Below are 21776 nucleotides of genomic sequence, written 5' to 3' on the forward strand. Positions count from 1 at the left end.
ACAGAGCAGCTCGTCGTGTTATTAATGGAGCTTCTGCTGTTTTGTCTTTTGTAGAATCAGAAGGCAGGTCTCTCCGTCTCCACTAGATGGATGTAAAACATTATCGGACCTAACATCAACATTATAAAGCGTTTATTGCACTACTAAAATACAATTATTTATTGACTTTAATGGGGTTTGTATGCCATGGCTATTCATTGGAAACCTGCCTTATTTTTACAGTCGAGTAGTAAAAGCATGATAATAACAAAAGGTTTGGATCAAGTAGATTATGTGATTCAAGACACATAATGTCATTATCAGCATGATAACATTCTTCAGATCAGATGTAAATAAACCATTTTACACTCTTGATGGTCCCTGAAGACACTCAAAAAGACACAAGATACAGACAAGTAAAAAAATAAAATAAAAAATCAATGACAGAACTGAGACATTTCATATAGTGTCACAGCCATGTGCAAAATAAAAGTACTGAAAAAAATGTTTTTGTAAATGCACTTCTGGCTTTGTGCTCAGTAAATAAAATCTTAATATATCCAGCAGCTTTGTCCCTGGTTATGTGTTTTACAATAAATCTTTAAATCTATTTAAAATAAATGCTTTGTAAAAATATGAATAGCTACCTTAGAAAAAAAGAGGATAGAGATGTCTTGCCAGACATCAGACATCGCTATCTATAATCATCACAAGTGCCGTTTAATTAACCATAATCATCATCAAGAAACAAATTACAGATTAATAACTTTACCCTTTTTTATAAGAATCTCATGAAAAGATGTACAGGTCATAATTGAGAAGAAAATAATAATTTTGAATAAAGAAAATGTCTGAGGACCAAATTATTACTGTAATACAAAACAATAAAAGTCAACATGAATTAAATCATACTACCGTAATGCATAATGTTAGAAATGTAAATTCTACTTTTTTTAATTTTCACATTGCAGTCATGAGAATTTGAGGTTAGAGTTAGCTGAATTATCATGAAATATTACCAAAATATCCTTAATGGGCCTAAAATAGGCTTTTTAAGCAAAAACGATTTTGGAGTGAAATATGATCTGGACATCTCTTTGTGAGATTCAGCATAAGTATACCCTCTATGAGTTTTAAAGAGGTGATCGAAAGATCCCTATAGAATAAGAACTTGTGACTTTCTTTGATCCTTACTACATCAGTGTTGCCAGTTAATCTGTTTGCTTCTATGACAGTAACTAATCTTTGGATTAAAGGTGTCTTTTGTTCTCTCTGACTGTACAATGACACACAAATGGCTACATAATAAACGACTAAACAAACATGACCCAGAGTACCCACACCAGCAGAATAGTGGACATATATCCTCGATGTCCAATACCAGAGCTTGTGAACTGAATCCGTCCTTCCACAGCTGGATGAACTCTCTTTCTCTCCGAGATGTAGCTGGCAACAACTGCTATATCCAGGTCGCCTATGGAATATGGTACACAGTATATTGTAATGCTAAGTGTATGATGAAATGTGCATATATAATGACTTACCGCTGTCATGCTTGAGTTTCTGTTGTTTGATCATAGAGTATCCATCTCCTCCTTCCACTAGGTAAGAGGGCAGCACCACTTGATACACCTTCTTTGGGTTGAGCGGTTCATAGCGGGGCACTCGACACTCAGTGCAGAGCACATTCACACTTTTAACACGGTTTCCAGGCGATTTTGATAAATCATACACCAGCTGAAACCCTGCAAGGTAATTATAAACATCAAATGAATATCTGAATTAAGGGTGCTTTCACACCTGTAGATCGATTGCTTTGTTTGTTTTTATTCTTGGTGCGGTTCGCTTTCACACGGCAACGTTTCTAAACGGACCAAATTTGTTAATAACAGTCACGCGCGAGTATCCTGTTCTCTCATTGGTCAAAGTTCCATGGTTTATTTTCCGGGATTCCACTTAGCTGTCATCCGTCAGGATGGAACGACAACAGCTTTTTTTTTTTTGTAGCTGTCCTTATATTAATTTATAATTTTGAGCAGGAGTCCAGGATTCATCGGGAAAACATTTTTAAAATGCACCTACTAGGAAGAAGAGCAATAAGACGGCATTATACAATGAAAAAGTGCGCATTTTTATTTTGACTGGCGAAGACGTGCTCACCCACAGACATTCACAAGTTTATTTTGAAGTATTAGCAAACCAACAAAGCTAATGCTTTTCACGGGAACTTACGTAATTACCCATTAAACATTGTGATATAGCCTGGTTCGTTAGATCGGATTGCTTTCTCACTACAACCGCTCCAGAGTTCGTTTTCAATCGAGCCGATACAACCTCGTTCAGGCGATCTCGGATCGATTGTTTTGGCGCGGATCCAGGCGCGATTGCCGTGTTCACATATGCCCAAACGAACCGAGCTGAGGGGGGAAACGCGCCAGGTGTGAAAGCACCCTATACACTCAAGTCATACGGACTAGTTTTATGATGCTTTGTTCATTTTGAGAGCTTAGCAACATTTGTCCATGCTATTCCAGTACTCAAATTGAGGGGGAGCTCTAGTTCACATAGAGTATACTTATAAACAGCTTACAAGAATTTCCCCAAAGTAAACGTACCAGACACCTGTAGGAATTCACCAGTGCTTCCTCCGTATCTGCGAACGGAGTGCTCAAAGACCTCGCGCAGAGTAGATCCATTGATTTGGACCAGGTCAAATGTACCTCCAAATGGCAACGCAGCGATCAGATCCTCCATTGTGATGGAGCCTTCAATCGAAACATGCATTAGGTGTGTTTCAGTATTATATTTACTGCTCCTGAAATCCTTAATCATCACAACCAATCAATTAAACTCAAGGGATATCGATCTGTCCCGTTAGGAAGCATAAGTGATTGTGAATCAGTGTCTCATACCATTTCTGTTTCGCTCATCAATAGGTGATCGAATGGCTCCACCGTTCAGAATACAAGAGCTGACATGGTTCCACTGGATTTCATCAGCGTATTTAATATTATTATGGACCTAAAATACAAGCAGGAAAGGTGTCCTATGGGTCTTAAGAGCACGATTTTCAGCAAATCTACCAAATTATATAGCAGGTCTGTTTAGAGTTGACAGTACATTTTTATTTTCACTTTGCCATTGGTTGAAATGTTTGCTGCTTGGATCATTTTATTACTTTTCAAGACTGGATGTGCTTCTCAGACTGCCTTTAGTTCATATTGGGTTTGAGGTTTTGCGTTTTGGTTTTGGCTGAGCGATAAGTGCTTGATTGAACTTTTTCAGGTACAAAGATTGTTTCTGAATGTGTGTTTGTTTGCGCCTGGTATCAACATCTTTCTCCAGTGATCCAAGTCAAGACATGACAGATGTTAATACAAGATGCAAGCAGACACATATTCAAAAACAATCACGCAATTATGTGTCTCTGCATGTTGTTCTCAAGCACGCTGAAGAACTATGAAGTTTTGGCATGTTTGGCGTTCCAATTTGTTCTGATGTAATGCTTATTTTAGTTTAAAGCTGCATGCAACCAGCAATGGTTGATTGTTGAGATCAGTGGATGGTCCTACAAATGCAAAACATTCTGGATGCAGCTTACACCTAGATTTCTCTCAGATCACACTACACTAATGATAATACCAGGTGTAAACAGGGCCTAAGATTAACATCTGCATTGTCACTCAATGCATTTGTAGGTGTTCAAGTTAAGCGATTTTGTACACAATATTCATACATCATGCTCTACAGAGTGAGATGTTTGTCCCATCTAGAGTAGTCCTCGTGTCCATGAAAAACAATATGCAAAATAATGCTATCAAAGAAAATGTAACGGCAAATGTATCTTTAAAGTCACAGACTTATTCACTCACCATGGCATCACAGATCAAATTTCCCAAATTACATTCACGGAATCGACATTCCTCAAATGTTCCATTGAGATAGACTAGAGTCTGTCCCACATGCTGAGCAGAGTAATTGGCCAGATTCTTCCTCCAAGCGTCCACTTCAGCCTGAATGACTGGATCTTGACAAAATCAGATCACAGGTTGAGACTGGCATATCAATAGGGCAACCCACAATAGAAATGCATCACATCTGATAGATACGGTGTAGTACAGGGGTGTCCAATCCTGCTCCAACACACCATCCTGGAAGTTTCTAGTGCTCTTGAAAACCTTGATTAGCTGGTTCAGGAGTGTTTATTTAGGGTTGGAGATAAACTCTGTAGGACAGTGGCCCTTCAGGAGCATGACTGGGCACCCTAATAGGTTATATTAGTATACTAATGTCCATTGAGTGCCCACGTTTTCAGTGGTCCTGGTTTCATGAAGTATTTGTGACCCTGGAGCACAAAAGCAGTCTTAAGTTGCTGGGGTATATTTGTAGCAATAGCCAAAAATACATTGTATGGGTCAAAATGATCGATTTTTCTTTTATGCCAAAAATCATTAGGATATTAAGTATAAGAACTTCATTTGGACAACTTTAAAGATGATTTTCTCAATATTTAGATTTTTTTGCACCCTCAGATTCCAGATTTTCAAATAGTTGGGCCAAATACTGTCCTATCCTAACAAACCATACATCAATGGAAAGCTTATTTATTCAGCTTTCAGATGATGTATAAATCTCAATTTCGAAAAATTGACCCGTATGACTGGTTTTGTGCTCCAGGGTCACATTTTTCCTGTTCATTTTCTCTGTAAGGATTTTGAAAAATTCTTAAATCAAGAGTTCTAAGACTCGAACCAAACCAGTCCAAGATCGCAACATTGCAAGCTTGAAGCAAATCTGGAAAAAATCCAGGAAAAGAAGCGAATTTGCTCGCAGATTTAGTTGCTATTTGAGCAGAATTGCTCATTAGAGATTGCTAAACTGCAACTTTCCATGTTTGCCGGTGTTTTCAGCTTCCGTAAGGTAGAGAGAGCACATGCAAATGGTAGCCAGATTGGAAGATTAAATAAACCACTGGGCAGAAAATGTATCAATTCAAGATAAAAGCTTGTTTAAGGATAAATAACCAGCAGGTAATTCAGGCAGATGAATAAATAACTGCCCTATCTGAACTGATCCAACACTGAACTGAGCTGAATAGTGACCCTGTTGTCTTTTAGTATCTGAATTGTCTGAGATGAGTTTCCATAAGTGATTCTGTTATTTCCCTGTCTATTACTGTGAACCAACTCAATTACATCCTTGGCAAAGCTTCCTCGGCTTGGGCAACTACCTTGTTACAGTTTTCATTTTCATGATAAGAGAAAATACTTGGCTCAGAACTTGACCACTGAACACACTGTTTAAAAACATTTCCCTACTGCGAAGATGGGATTTGTCCTATTTGTCCTGTTGTCCTATAAGCTCTACTGACTTGTTTTAAATTCTCTAATTTGTTTCCATGTTTCCAGTTTTCTTACCTGGTGCTGTTGAGTTATCCAGAAGAATTGGATTGCCTGAAGACTTCACCACATTTCCATTTGAATCAAAAGCCACTTTTAGGAATCCCAGATACTTTCCAAAGGCATAGGCCTGGACCACAGGAACCTGGCGCCCATCATCTGACTGGACCATGAATGGATATGGTCCTGCAGGAACTTCTGTGGATGGTGGAGTTCCTACAGAGATGAGCACACAAAATAAATGGACAGAGAGTACATACTTAAATTAAGTACAGTAATACTGTGCAAAGTTTTTTGTAGTAGTTAATATCATTTGCTTTAGTGTGCTGTTGATAGACATTCCTTTTACTAATAATGCAATAATCCAGAGAAGGTTTCTGTATGGACAAGGAGTCCAGCAACAAATAGTATGGGCTCACACCAGGTATCAGCCAGGTAAATCTGGCCACTTAATAACACAAAATAAGAACACACCTCTTCCTAGCAAGTCACATAATTTATGGCATCATTTATGCCCAGAGGACAGAAGCGAAAACCCATGTGTAATTCTTGGGGTTAGTAGTCTATTCCTGCTTGCCTAGAAAACACAAAGGCTGCAGCAGAGGTGAGTAACATGCAAATGAGTAGTATTTGGCAGCCTGAGCAGAGTTTCTGAAGCAAAAGAAACTTCAGTCAGTGCTGTACTGGTTAGCTGTTTGGATCAAAATAAGGTGGTTTCACCTTTAGTCCATCACACGCATTACGGTCACAAAGCCCATGTCTTTTATTAAAACACAGATTAATCAAATTGAATGAGAGTGGTATTAGAGGTGTATGGGTGTTACTTTGTTTGTGATGGGATCAGCACTCCTGTGCACCTGTGCATACACCATTTAGCACTTTAATGTATTTCTGCGGAGCTGTTCCAAGAGACCACAGCCCTTATTAAGAGAGTGGAAATGAAAGTTCTTGATCTTATTATGAGTGTCATTTTGTTTTGAAAAGTGTTGGGAACGGACAGTCCATTGCACATCTTTAACAAATAAAATGATTCACAAATTAACCTCTAATTTGTGGTCCTGGTGAAAGAAGGTGTAGAATAGAGGTACACTGTTAAATTTCATTGAGTGAAAATTACGAAGTGTACCGGCCTCTGTGAAATTATATTTTCTTATTTTATGCAGCTCCACAGTTAACTGGACAACAACAAAAACGGCACAATGTAGTTGCAAATTCACATCGATTGGTAATTGAACGAAAAAATCTGGCGTTTAGAGGTGAGTGAATTCTGACTGAACTCTTGAACACAAAGGCCAATCACAGGTGTTCAAGAAATCAACAGATATGACTGAGATTGGCCACATTGCTCAATGCTACAAAAACACATTGTAAATAGAAAGTTTTAATGAACACAAACGCAAATACGCACTGTAGCCTTTACCAAATGTGTTTCGCCAATATCCTATTATTACAGTTTTAATTGAGGGTGTTTTGACCGCGTGAGAAAATGGACGTGTGGCGCTTCTGTGCTACACGGAAGAAAGAAAAAAAAAAATGTAAATGATGGGAAAATAATTTTTTTGAAATAGTAATGAATTCGAATCAATCAAAAAGTGTAAACTGACACACCAATAATAATACATATAAACCCATAGGCAATTAAATGATACATACCTGTGTATAGGAATGTATTGGTGTGCCCTCCAATCACAACATCCAATCCTCGAACTTTCTTTGCGATATTTTGGTCCACTTTGAACCCAGAATGTCCAAGGGCGATGATCTTATTAACACCCAAAGCGATGAGTTTGTCCACTTGAGTCTGTAAAGCAGTAACCTCATCCTCAAACTGGAGATGGGGGCCTGTAAAATCATATAAATATGAAAAAACCCCATGTTATTGATGGCTGTAACCAAATCTTTATATTCTTCTGACGACCCTAATCTGTTTAAATGTGCCATCAGGCAAGTCAATCACTCTCAGTCAACCGAATCTGATCTTGACTGATTCTAGGATCTATGTAATCTCAAATGATATGGGCTGGATTAGTGGAAGTTTAATGTTAGTTGCACTAAAGCACTAAACGTGGGGCCTCATTTATAAAGCGTGCGTACACTCAGATTTGCTCTTAGAGTGTGCATGCACTTAAATCCACGCCAATGCTCATATTTGTACTGCCTTTGACGTGGAAAAGTGCTTAGCGTCCGAGCAGACGTACGCATTTTTTCTTGTCGGAGTACTGCAGATTTTTGGAAATGTAAGCTGTTCTTGCAGCTCGCTGTTCTAAATTAAAGCATTTGGACAATGACTGGTGATCTTTTATATGTTAATGCCATTACAGTTTGTTCAATTGCTAGCAAGCGTTTACCAATACTTAAAGTATTTTTTTCTAGACTCTTTAACACAGCAACACACCTACATCACACAATTAGCCAAACCTTTTTCTACATATACTAACTCTATCAAAACACAGCAAACCTGATTCAAAATTGAGTCATTCGGTCAAAACATTAGCACTAATTTTCTATCCAACAGGAACTATAGTCAATCATAGCACATAGACTGTCAAAATGCTAACAATTAATTACAAAAAACGGCATTACTTGTCATGTTTCAGTTCTACCTGCATATAATAGACAATATAAAAAGCCATAGTTTTTTTTTGTAATTTAGCCTTCAGTTTACCTTCAACTGAAACCCATTTTAGATTTTTCAGTGCTGAATGTGTTCATTCTTGGCAACATGCTATCTAAAACTGAATGAGTCATTGCTTTATAGAATATACAATAGAAAAAATAGGGTCCTCTATGCAGAAATTCAATTGAAACCTTCAGTTGTTACAATATTTTATATAGAGAGCTTTTTTTCAATACTTTTCAGCTGCTGTTATACTATATTCAAGGTTTGGAACATTAGGTCTTCATTTCTGACATGCTGTGTTTAAGCAAAATAAGACTAAAAAGATCCATGACTTTGGTTTTGGGTAAGCTTGTGTGAAAAGGTAAAAAATGTAAGCATTTTATAAACATGGTAATTGACTGTGTGAAAACAACACAAATTTTGTTAATGGTATGGTCACAACAGATGGATGTTGTGCTAATTGTGTTTAGAGTTTTGAAAATGTGACTAGAGATTGGACAAAAGGATGTTAGCAACTGAAAAAAAAACTAATTAGGAGTTGTTTACAAGGCAGAGAGCTGAAACCATTTAGTTGTGCGCAAGGTTCTATGAATCACACGTACGCATATTTGAGAGATGATCGTAAAATCAAATTTAGGATGGTTTCTGCACAACATTTTATAAATGAGGCCCAGAGTCAAGAGGAAGAGACTGAATTATTGGTGACAGCTTTGGATACAAAAGAAAAGAATATCAAATGAAGGGTGTTTCATTAAAGAACAGTATGTCCATTCTGTTCTGCAAAAACAAGATTTCGTATGTATGTATGTCAGTGTATTTCTTATGTGCATGCTGTAAGGCAGCTTCGCATCTTAGAGGAGCCTATTTGATGTGACGTGTATGATTGAGAATAGGAAAGAGCAGACAAATATATAGTTCAGTCATGAAACTCTAGATGGCGCATGCGACGGGTTGTTAACGTAACCAATGATATTCAGAGAGTTAAACAACTTGGCACAGCTGATTGGTTCATGCTGCATATGCAGCCAATGAGCTTACTGCCTTGCATTTATATGGCTGGCTAGCATTCACTAGAGATTCCTGCAGCGTGCTTTCAGAGTTTCTCTGAAACCCTCCATCTTCCCCAGCTCCACCTGTATAGATCTGCTATGGGTTATTTTATATGCTATTTGTGCAGCAGCAGTATGTCTTAAATACTCACAGCACTGTATCGCCGTATGCATTGGCAGTAGCAAGTTCCTGTACTTGCTTGCAGCAGCAGCAATAATCTACAGCAATAACCAACAGCAGCAGCAGCAGCGTAGCAGATCTATTCTGCCAAGACCAAATACATTAACATTGTCATATCCATCACCATGCTAAAATCTTCCGAGAGTTGTCATGATTGAATTGCATTTACAGAAAATCTGTATAATATATATATATACTGAACAATAGTTGTTAATGTAGTGACCACTTTCTTTTGGATGTGCTCAAATTGTCCATTTATAACAGAAAACTGCATAAAACTTGAAGCATAAGAGAAAAAAGTGTGAATTTTGTGTACCATTGCAGCTCTACTAATAACTGCTGGAAGATAGTTCATTCTGCTACTTCTCAGGTTGCTTATCAATTTTAGGATTCTGCTTACAAAGCCTTGAACCTGAAGCAAACTATTGGAACTTGTATCACTTTCTCAGTTAAAGGATCATGAAACACTAAACTACATTTTCTGAAATGTTAATAGAAATGTTTGTGTTGTGCAAGGAAATGTTAGCCTCCATTAATGTATGTAATGAATTCATGTCAGCTTGGCTGAAATTCTCTTTTATAGAGACGGAGCCTTCGACACAAACGCAATACATTCAAACTGTCTTCAGAACTCCTCGAGCACCTAGAACTAAACAGTTTATATTTCTGAATAAACATCGGAAAAATGTGTGTGTATATATTTATTTGTGAATAGAGATCACAGCATATGTGTGTAATTGTGTGATGCACTTTGAGCTTAAAGTGTATATATGTTCCTTTTGTTGCGTGCAAAAGTGAACCACAGCATGCACTTGTGGGAAGCTTTGATGCTTTGAACTCAACGAAAGTGAAATAAAACCGAGTTAGAAGCCATTGTTGTGTTATCACTCCTCTGTTGTTTTTCACCCCTCCACTAAACCTCAAGTATACCACACCTAGTTGTTCTCATGTTTTTCAAAAAAAATTTGGTGATATCTAAACTGTGTGGAAATAGGGGATTTCAGGACTGTTTAAGTCTAAACTTAAACTTTAAAATGAATAACAACATCGCTGCCCTTCGTAAAACTGTTTAAAGCTGAGCTGAATTTGATTAAATTCACAGTTATTGATTTCAACTGAATCAAGACTAATATAACTTGATCTAAACAATGACACTGTTTTCGTTCAGAGCTACTTTACAGCAGAATCTGACCTGTCTCCATAGTTGAGTTTCCATCATTGATTCTGCTGTTTTCCTGTTCACCGTGAAGCTATAATGTTCAATAAAGTCAATAAAAAGCTCTATACAAACAAAGGTGAAGACTAATTTGTTTAACCGAAAATACATTTATTCCTTTACTCAACTCTTAGTTGTGCAGCAACTAGTCAGGTCTGAAAACATTATATTTGATCACTTTATCATTAAATTGAATAAAGAATGGCATCTACACTAATGTTAGTCTGGTAACACTTTATTTTGATAGTCCACTTGAAACAAGTAACTTTGCAACTACATGACAACTACCAGTCACTTGAGTATTAGCAGACTATCTGCTTAATTTATATTTAGATGGTCCCCAATAGACATCCTACTGACTTTAAGTAACTTTGCAAGTGCATGTCAACTTACTCTACTAACCCTAGCCCTAATGTAATGAGGGTTAGTTGACATGTAGTTGCAAAGTTACTTACAGTTAGTAGAATGTCTATCACAATAAAGTGTAACCATTAATACTTTTGTTTCCCTTTAGATTCCTATCCTGAAGGCACCAGGGCCTTGTAGATCCAGCCTCGGCCTAGTTGGATGTTCTGCTTCATCCACTATATGTGACCCGTGCTGGCAAAATGAGTGTGAATGCGCACAGGCTAATTTTGAGCTACACGCAAAAGAAGTGAAAAATGTCGATTTTAGTTGAATTTGAGGTTTTCACAAAAATGAGTTCATTAAGCCCTTGTCTAGTGATGCCAATGCTCCAAATAGTAATTAAACATCCAAAATAATCTTAATTTCTATGTTTTCTGAGAGAACCTTTTCTTCGCTTGCTTCTCACAGTGACTTTCATCCGAAGCGCCTGCATAAAGACTCTTTTGACAGCGCGCAATCCCGATAAATATACACGTATACACAGAATTACAGTATTTAAGTATTCACACAAACATAATCTGTTAAGTCTTGAATGAACGTTTGGGGAACTGTTGGGGAAAAACATTGGATGTGTAACATTATATTAGATCCGTGCATTACAGTAGGTCTTAATATATAGGCCGTCTGTCTCATGTTGAGTTATTTACACTGTTAAAGAGTTGGATTCTCATGCTAAACATGGCCAAAGTAAAAAAAAACAAAAAAACATTTGGATGTAGTTTCTGTACCAAATATACTCCTTACGGGTTCGTATAAGTTTCAGAAAGTTTTTTTTTCGAGCCTGGCTCTTCATGACGTCATTAAGGGTGGAACTCCTTATATGGGCACTTCTCCCAGAAGAGCGCACCCGCGCATGCATCAACCATTTTTACATTTGATTATTTGTTTTTCTTATGTTTAGATGTAAAAATGAAAAAGGTAGTGCATTATTTGTTTCTTATTTGTGACCCTGGAGCACAAAAGCAGTCTTAAGTCGCTGGGGAATATTTGTAGCAATAGCCAACAATACATTGTATGGGTCAAAATTATAGATTTTTCCTTTATGCCAAAAATCATTAGGATATTAAGTAAAGATCATGCTCCATGAAGATATTTAGTAAATTTCCTACTGTAAATATATCAAAACTTCATTTTTGATTAGTAATATGCATTGCTAAGAACTTAGTTGTAGAATAGTTATTCGTTAATAGTTAATAGAAGAATAGTTGTATCTCTGCCAAATATTGTTCTATCCTAACAAACCACACATCAATGGAAAGCTTATTTATTCAGCTTTCAGATTATGTGTAAATCTCAATTTTGAAAAATTGACCCTTATTTCTCAGTTAAAGGATCATGAAACACTAAACTACATTTTCTGAAATGTTAATAGAAATGTTTGTGTTGTGCAAGGAAATGTTAGCCTCCATTAATGTATGTAATGAATTCATGTCAGCTTGGCTGAAATTCTCTTTTATAGAGACGGAGCCTTCGACACAAACGCAATACATTCAAACTGTCTTCAGAACTCCTCGAGCACCTAGAACTAAACAGTTTATATTTCTGAATAAACATCGGAAAAATGTGTGTGTATATATTTATTTGTGAATAGAGATCACAGCATATGTGTGTAATTGTGTGATGCACTTTGAGCTTAAAGTGTATATATGTTCCTTTTGTTGCGTGCAAAAGTGAACCACAGCATGCACTTGTGGGAAGCTTTGATGCTTTGAACTCAACGAAAGTGAAATAAAACCGAGTTAGAAGCCATTGTTGTGTTATCACTCCTCTGTTGTTTTTCACCCCTCCACTAAACCTCAAGTATACCACACCTAGTTGTTCTCATGTTTTTCAAAAAAAATTTGGTGATATCTAAACTGTGTGGAAATAGGGGATTTCAGGACTGTTTAAGTCTAAACTTAAACTTTAAAATGAATAACAACATCGCTGCCCTTCGTAAAACTGTTTAAAGCTGAGCTGAATTTGATTAAATTCACAGTTATTGATTTCAACTGAATCAAGACTAATATAACTTGATCTAAACAATGACACTGTTTTCGTTCAGAGCTACTTTACAGCAGAATCTGACCTGTCTCCATAGTTGAGTTTCCATCATTGATTCTGCTGTTTTCCTGTTCACCGTGAAGCTATAATGTTCAATAAAGTCAATAAAAAGCTCTATACAAACAAAGGTGAAGACTAATTTGTTTAACCGAAAATACATTTATTCCTTTACTCAACTCTTAGTTGTGCAGCAACTAGTCAGGTCTGAAAACATTATATTTGATCACTTTATCATTAAATTGAATAAAGAATGGCATCTACACTAATGTTAGTCTGGTAACACTTTATTTTGATAGTCCACTTGAAACAAGTAACTTTGCAACTACATGACAACTACCAGTCACTTGAGTATTAGCAGACTATCTGCTTAATTTATATTTAGATGGTCCCCAATAGACATCCTACTGACTTTAAGTAACTTTGCAAGTGCATGTCAACTTACTCTACTAACCCTAGCCCTAATGTAATGAGGGTTAGTTGACATGTAGTTGCAAAGTTACTTACAGTTAGTAGAATGTCTATCACAATAAAGTGTAACCATTAATACTTTTGTTTCCCTTTAGATTCCTATCCTGAAGGCACCAGGGCCTTGTAGATCCAGCCTCGGCCTAGTTGGATGTTCTGCTTCATCCACTATATGTGACCCGTGCTGGCAAAATGAGTGTGAATGCGCACAGGCTAATTTTGAGCTACACGCAAAAGAAGTGAAAAATTTCGATTTTAGTTGAATTTGAGGTTTTCACAAAAATGAGTTCATTAAGCCCTTGTCTAGTGATGCCAATGCTCCAAATAGTAATTAAACATCCAAAATAATCTTAATTTCTATGTTTTCTGAGAGAACCTTTTCTTCGCTTGCTTCTCACAGTGACTTTCATCCGAAGCGCCTGCATAAAGACTCTTTTGACAGCGCGCAATCCCGATAAATATACACGTATACACAGAATTACAGTATTTAAGTATTCACACAAACATAATCTGTTAAGTCTTGAATGAACGTTTGGGGAACTGTTGGGGAAAAACATTGGATGTGTAACATTATATTAGATCCGTGCATTACAGTAGGTCTTAATATATAGGCCGTCTGTCTCATGTTGAGTTATTTACACTGTTAAAGAGTTGGATTCTCATGCTAAACATGGCCAAAGTAAAAAAAAACAAAAAAACATTTGGATGTAGTTTCTGTACCAAATATACTCCTTACGGGTTCGTATAAGTTTCAGAAAGTTTTTTTTTCGAGCCTGGCTCTTCATGACGTCATTAAGGGTGGAACTCCTTATATGGGCACTTCTCCCAGAAGAGCGCACCCGCGCATGCATCAACCATTTTTACATTTGATTATTTGTTTTTCTTATGTTTAGATGTAAAAATGAAAAAGGTAGTGCATTATTTGTTTCTTATTTGTGACCCTGGAGCACAAAAGCAGTCTTAAGTCGCTGGGGAATATTTGTAGCAATAGCCAACAATACATTGTATGGGTCAAAATTATAGATTTTTCCTTTATGCCAAAAATCATTAGGATATTAAGTAAAGATCATGCTCCATGAAGATATTTAGTAAATTTCCTACTGTAAATATATCAAAACTTCATTTTTGATTAGTAATATGCATTGCTAAGAACTTAGTTGTAGAATAGTTATTCGTTAATAGTTAATAGAAGAATAGTTGTATCTCTGCCAAATATTGTTCTATCCTAACAAACCACACATCAATGGAAAGCTTATTTATTCAGCTTTCAGATGATGTATAAATCAGTTGTAGAATAGTTATTCGTTAATAGTTAATAGAAGAATAGTTGTATCTCTGCCAAATATTGTTCTATCCTAACAAACCACACATCAATGGAAAGCTTATTTATTCAGCTTTCAGATTATGTGTAAATCTCAATTTTGAAAAATTGACCCTTAAGACTGGTTTTGTGCTCCAGGGTCACATATTTGTATACTGTTTTATTGCATCTGTTCTTATTTATGATAAAAAAAGATAAAATAAAAAATTGCTATAATTGAATTATTAATGCAGTAATTATTATTAAGAAAAAAAACTGGAGAAAAAGATGCAATGTTGCTAGGTGATTCCAACAAAGCATATATACTTTTGTAGGTCTTTTAATGGAGAATGTGAAAATAAAAATAACTCATTTTTCAAAATGTGCTCATTGTGTGACTCATTTTGCCATCACGGGTCACATATGTCGCTGTCAGTTGACTACACTGCCATCTGTGCCAAATGACTGTCGTATCTCAAAGAGTGACTGTCTGTGCGGTCCTTCAGACTTCCATCGTTAGCTTTACAAAGGACAAACTGTTGCTACATCTAAAACTCACAGACACCTAGTGACCCGCTATACTCAAGGCAAATTTATTTTCTTCAGTTTGGGCGAAGAAAGATTAAAGTACCTTTGCAGTGTTATACTGTTAGCAAACATCTCAACGCTCACACTGAAGTAGCGGCGTTTGGGTGAATATGTAAATATGTGCTGTGCGCTTTCCTCTCAATAACAAAATAAGCATACAACAAAAATGAAAGCGGTGAAACAACAGCAGTTAAGAAAGCATCTGATCATAGCCATGTGGATGATTGCACAAGCTCTGCAATCAGCTTTAAGGTCTTTGCGCACCGAGTCTGAAATTTTCGCCCGTCATAAAAAAATTTGGATCAAGTTCAATTTTCTGCATTTTTCGCATCTGTAGCAAGCATTTTGACTAAAAAACGACGACAAATACGTAAAAAAACACATGAAAACACGTGTGCAAAGACCTTTACAATATTAAATTTAAAAAAAATAGCCTACTTTAACACGAAGAGACAGCTATCAGTAAGCCATTTAAAATGACACATTTCACCTATATACTTAGGCCCAATCCCAATTCTACCCCTTAGCCCTTCCCCTTTGCCCTACCCCTCCGTTTCGCGCGTTCACGTGAAGGGGTAGGGGTGTCTCAATTCTCTTTTGGTTGGAGGGGTAGGGGTAGGGGAAGGGCCAGACAGCCCTTCAAACGAAGATTTTTCGGGACCACACTTCAAACGAAGGGGTATGAATTAACTCAGCGTAAACCGGCTTCAGCGGCAACATGGCTGTGCGAGTGAACAAAAAGACACATAAATGTAAGCATTTTTGACATTAATAAAGATTTTAACGAAAAGCAATCATTTGTTTTATGTTACATTAAATCGCCCGTCATAAAAAAATTTGGATCAAGTTCAATTTTCTGCATTTTTCGCATCTGTAGCAAGCATTTTGACTAAAAAACGACGACAAATACGTAAAAAAAACACATGAAAACACGTGTGCAAAGACCTTTACAATATTAAATAAATAAAAAATAGCCTACTTTAACACGAAGAGACAGCTATCAGTAAGCCATTTAAAATGACACATTTCACCTATATACTTAGGCCCAATCCCAATTCTACCCCTTAGCCCTTCCCCTTTGCCCTACCCCTCCGTTTCGCGCGTTCACGTGAAGGGGTAGGGGTGTCTCAATTCTCTTTTGGTTGGAGGGGTAGGGGTAGGGGAAGGGCCAGACAGCCCTTCAAACGAAGATTTTTCGGGACCACACTTCAAACGAAGGGGTATGAATTAACTCAGCGTAAACCGGCTTCAGCGGCAACATGGCTGTGCGAGTGAACAAAAAGACACATAAATGTAAGCATTTTTGACATTAATAAAGATTTTAACGAAAAGTAATCATTTGTTTTATGTTACATTCAATCGTGAGTTCATATTTATGGTCATGTTACTCAAAGAAATGTTTGCAAAAAATCGCTAATAATAAAGGCATGTTGAAGCAGTGCTGAACATGTTCTGAAGGAACACATGCACAGCAAATAGTTTTCCGTAAGGTGCCGAGTCCAGTGTCACCAACCATAAAAACAAAATTCTTTACAATGTAACAATTAAAAAGGAAAATACATGTATTTAAATATAAACAACATATAAACATATATAGTTTAATAATTATATTCTATCAACAATTTAAGTCCAAAAAGTTTTCTATTTATGGCTCTTTTGTAGCACTTTAAATGGAGAATAGAAGAATTCACCCAAGCATTTCTAAATTTTCTTTGACAGTGGGTGATTCGGGAATCTGCATTTGGGAGACACCTATTCTGTTTATGTTCCACAAGTTTGAGTCCCACTACACCTGAACAGGTGCTCTGTCCACTGTAATGAAGACTCCAGTGGCTCATGGAAACCTGTCCAGTACACTCTGTCCACTTCTGCTCTACAGTACGTCAATGATAAAATGAGGAATACATCCCTTTGGCGCCTATAATGATGGAAAACCTGTCAACACTTCAAAGAAATCCCATGAGTCACTGTGATGAGCAACTTTCAGGAAGGATTTGTTAGAAATCTTTTTTTTTCCCACTTCTCCGAAGTAGCTACACGATGACTCATTTGCATTAATCGTTTAATCGCATCGAGTTGCTTTGGGTGTGGGCACGCTCAATTGTGAACTTTTTACATTGCTCTATGTACAAGGGTGCATGTGTTTATACTTTACTTTACTTGATTGTAGGCTACTTTATTATCCACGTTGTGGAAAATTTTCTCTGGCTTCATAGTACATCACCAACATATAAAAAACACATAAGAAAAACATGCAAGATACAAACAAAATAAGGGAAAACTGAACGCGTGTTAAAAATGTTTCAGCTTTTTTGTTTTAAAGCGTCAAGCGTTCTGTTCCATTCCCATTCCCAACGTTTTTAATGGCGGAAAAGTTAGTTTGACGTTTGACGTTTATTATACATTCGTTTTTTTTGCCAATTAAACTCTTTGCGACTGTTATGTTTTGAGCGCAAACTAACTCAGATAGACATAAATATAAGCCCTTTACATTGCACAAAGCTGAATTTCTAGGGGGAAAAAATTTAAAAAATGAACCATTTAAATCAATTTAAACAATATATATGTGTGAGTGTGTGTGTGTGTGTGTGTGTTTGTGTTATGAGGGGCCGTACAAGCCATAATTCATTCTGGCACTCTCACACACTTACATTCTCCTTACACATACATACATTCTACCTTTTTTTAGTATCTATTACTTCCTGTTTAAGCAGGAAGTCACTCTCAGACCAGGAAATGCATGTGCAAGACTTTTTAAGCTCTTCCTCACAATTTTACAATGATGCTATTCAAAGTCATCCTGGCGCGGAGCCAAAGCCTGAGCCCACCGCTGACAGAGAGCCAGAGCCCGCCGCAACCGACGAGCCATCGCCATTGACAGCGACAGAGCTGAGGATCGCCGCAGAGCCAGAGCCCGCAACGTCAGACCAGGTGCGAGAGCCGGCAACAGAGCTCGCCACGGTGGAGAGCGCTATGAACAGCGAGAGCGCGGAGGGAAACTCCGCCCACTGCATCATGGCTGAGGGTGAGCAGCGCTCTATGGACTGTTATGGGGACATATATGCAGACATGCCCCCTCTTCTCCCGCCTTCATATGAACTCTCTGCCTGCCCTGAATCATTTGTCTGCTATGAACTCTCTGCTTGCCCAGAATTATCTATTTGCCCTGAACAATCCGCCAATCCTGAAACGACCAGGGATGTCGTTCCCCTGTCTGCTGCACTCCCAGTATTGGGAGTCGCAATATGGTGTGTGTGGGCAGCAGTGGACTCAGTAGCTCTGGCTCCACCGCGGCCTTCCGGATCCCCGCCTCGGTCGCCGGCGCCATCTGCTCTGCCTTGGCCCTCCGGATCCTCGGTGTCGCCCTGGCTCATTGGCTCTCCGTCTCCGCCTCAGGCTCCTCCACCACCTGCTCCGCCGCCGTCGGCCAGCCCCTTGGAGTTGTCAGCCCTTCCTCCACCATGGCTCCTCCCTCCGTCAGCTCCATTTTCCATCCCACATCCACTCCTTTGTCCTCCTCCGTAGTCCCCCTCTGTCCCATCCCTTTTTCTCCACGGCGCGAGGATATGTGTATATGGCAACACAACTGAGGCTGAGCCCGCGTCCTCAATCACAACTCGCTCAAGGGATGAGGCCATGTAACCTTTTCACGATGATAATATTTATTTATTAATTTTTTAAACCCACATAGCTTGCTGAAATACTTCTGGAATTTTTTTACTTTGGCTCTTTCGGAAAAATGCATTAACCAAAAATAAAAAAAATGGCTCTTTGGTCAAAAAAGGTTCCCGGCCCCTGTCCTAGACTCAGCGCTGCGCTTTTATTTTGGTTAGAAAATCATCAAGTGTTCAAGAATATAAGAAGTTAAAGTGTGAGAGTATACATACAATATCCATATGTATATCCAACCTAGCTATCGGTATCGGCAAAATCCACTATCGGTCGACCTCTAGTATTGAAATGGGTTCCAGGACTGTCTAAAAAAAATTTAAAGTTCAGTACTCTACATAAAAAACATCAGATTAATTAGCTGAAAAATATACAGTTGGTGTGATATCTTTAGCTTAAATGGTGTTCAAGTTTCATAGATATAAATGGGATCAGTACTGTCAAAAAAAAACCAGATTAATAATCTGAAAACCGAAATTTGCGCATTATAGGGAATAATATTCTGAATACTTTACAGTTGGTTTGATACCTTTATCTCAAACGGTGTCAGAGTTTAATTAATTTAAGTGGGTACAGTATATTAAACATATGAAAAATATGGATTCACTACTGTATATAAAAACAATAAAGGCATACTCTGAAAACCAAGCCTTGTGCATTATAGGGAATAATATTCTGAATATTTTACAGTTGGTTTGATACCTTTAGATCAAATGGTGTTGTCCTTTAATGGATTTATATTGTTGCATACATTAAAAGTTGTAAAATTATTATAAAACACATAAAATGGTAATTCCAAAAACGGAACTTTGTGCAATAGCAGGGATGTTTTTCTGAACATTTTAGTATTGGTTTTATATTATAATGTCACGTAGTTAAATTAAGAGAAATTAAGCCTTGCGCAACGTAAAGGGCATATATTTATGTCTATCTGAGTTAGTTTGCGCTCAAACTCCGCAAAGAGTTTTAATTGCCAAAAAAAAAAACGAATGTCTAATGAATGTCAAACGTTACCGCCGTAATTTTACAACGGCCCCTGTAAGAAATCCAAAGCTGTTCGATGCAAATCAGTTCTTTAAAAATCTTACATTTATCTCAGTCTTCCGTGAACCCGATAATTAATGGACATAATGCTTACCATCGCATCATATCCGAGTTTATTCATGAAATGCGCCGCTTCTGCGCCTTTGTAGAAGTTAAACCAGACGGTCCCCTGAAACTGATCGCCCGCGTCCAGCAGGAGTACATTTTTCTCCTTGCTACGAACTTGTTTGATTTTCGTAAACCTCCGCGCGACTCCAGCGAAACAAGGCGGTTTAGTGCATTTGCCCGAGTCCTTGTTGGTCTCCTCCACTCGTGCGTGAACATCGTTAGTGTGGAGTAAAGTCAGCTCAAACTCTGTCCTGCACATATGACAGTGAATCCAGATGACAAGTAATGCATTGAGCCACTGCATCCTCATCTTCTCAGCCTTCTCTGAACTGACAGTCCCATCAGAGGAGTTCAGCGGACTTTAGTCTGGAGGCGGGGTTAGGGGGCAGCACCAAAAACAAAAGAGCCTATACAACAGTAGCCTATATACACCACGGGTTAAAGGCACAACTGAAGAAAAATATGCATGTATGTTTTTATTGTACATTGATTGAGCAACATATTTTGTGTGAAAGCAAATCATAAAAGTGGTTTGTTTTGTTTAAAAGTCTCACAACTGTATGAGGCGGCACTTTTACCACACAGAGTAGCTCACAGGCATGGGGCAAAAGGCACAACGTATTTATACATTTACATACTTTTACATTCAGTCATTTAGCAGAGGCTTTTATCCAAAGCGACTTACAAATGAGGACAATGGAAGCAATCAAAATCAACAAAAGAGCAATGATATACAAGTGCTATGACAAGTCTCAGTTAGCTTAACGCAGTATTAGTATTAGTTATACAAACACTTTAACAATTGAATACTCTTAAAACAATCACTTTAGCAAAGTTTGAACTACTTTCCGTTTATTTTATTATATGATACTAAACATGTTTCATTATAAATATGGTAATTATTTCCAATAAGGTGGACGCCCAGCTTAATAAACAGTATGATATTTACCATCTGAAACTAACCATGTCAGCAAATTGAAAAGTCTGCCAGCTATTTCAAATCATGTTAATTATTGTGTCTTTAGTAGGGTTGCAATGGGGTGGAAAATGTCCGGTAAATTTCCGGAAACTTTCCAAAAATCCCTGGAATATTCAAAAAAAAAAATCCTGGAAAGTTTCCAAAATTTCTGGAATATTTCCGAAATTTACTGGACATTTTCCACCTTTTTGCAACGCTAGTCTTTAGCCCCAACAGCAGGAGTGCTTTTTACCCCAAATGTATAGTAGTAGTAGTAGTAGTAGTAGTAGTAGTAGTAGTGTATCCTATTTAATGCCAGCATCTTAGGCTATTTTCATGGCGAAAACAATTTAAAAAAAATGTTTTTTAAACAAACACAAGTTATATTAGCCTACGCGAGATTTTTTTTTACCCCAAATACATATTCTTCCGTTATATTTAAATAAATGAAGTTAATAAATAAATAAGCTTTAATTACCTTGAACAAAGCTTAAAAGCGTCAACAAGACATTTGTCTCAAAATAGCTATAGTTAATTAGCTAACAATTTTATTGATTCTTCATTTGCTACATAAATCTACAATATTAAAAACAAAAAGTGCCTTGCAGTCCGCGATTGCATCAAGTAGCAGCCAAATTTCTAGATGCATGGTCAAACTCGGTTGTTAAAGGGGTCCTATGATGCTTTTTTAAAGATCATTATTTGGTGTATTTGGTGTAACAGAATATGTTGACATGCTTTAATGTTCA

At 37.4% G+C, this 21776-nt stretch overlaps 2 protein-coding genes across 2 annotated transcripts in view; one reads left to right on the forward strand and one right to left on the reverse strand.

Annotated features, from left to right (window-relative positions):
- Window positions 1–829, forward strand: part of LOC107731514 (sorting nexin-14-like) — a 55173-nt gene extending 54344 nt beyond the window's left edge. The window contains exon 30 of the mRNA XM_016542617.1: window positions 55–829. Coding sequence (XP_016398103.1) covers window positions 55–96 — 42 coding nt within the window. The 3' untranslated portion in view covers window positions 97–829. The remainder of the gene's footprint in view (window positions 1–54) is intronic.
- Window positions 830–943: 114 nt separating this feature from the next.
- On the reverse strand, window positions 944–20379 carry LOC107731502 (5'-nucleotidase-like). Its single transcript, XM_016542603.1, has 8 exons — window positions 20056–20379; window positions 7032–7254; window positions 5397–5594; window positions 3852–4006; window positions 2892–3000; window positions 2595–2744; window positions 1524–1724; window positions 944–1453 (listed from the first exon to the last, which is right to left on the reverse strand). The coding sequence occupies exons 1-8, from the start codon at window positions 20377–20379 to the stop codon at window positions 1293–1295; spliced, it is 1521 nt and encodes a 506-aa protein (XP_016398089.1). The 3' UTR covers window positions 944–1292.
- Between the last annotated feature and the right edge of the window lie 1397 nt (window positions 20380–21776).

Source organism: Sinocyclocheilus rhinocerous, unplaced genomic scaffold (assembly GCF_001515625.1).
Source record: "Sinocyclocheilus rhinocerous isolate Xijiao unplaced genomic scaffold, SAMN03320098_v1.1 scaffold819, whole genome shotgun sequence".
NCBI lineage: Eukaryota > Metazoa > Chordata > Actinopteri > Cypriniformes > Cyprinidae > Sinocyclocheilus > Sinocyclocheilus rhinocerous.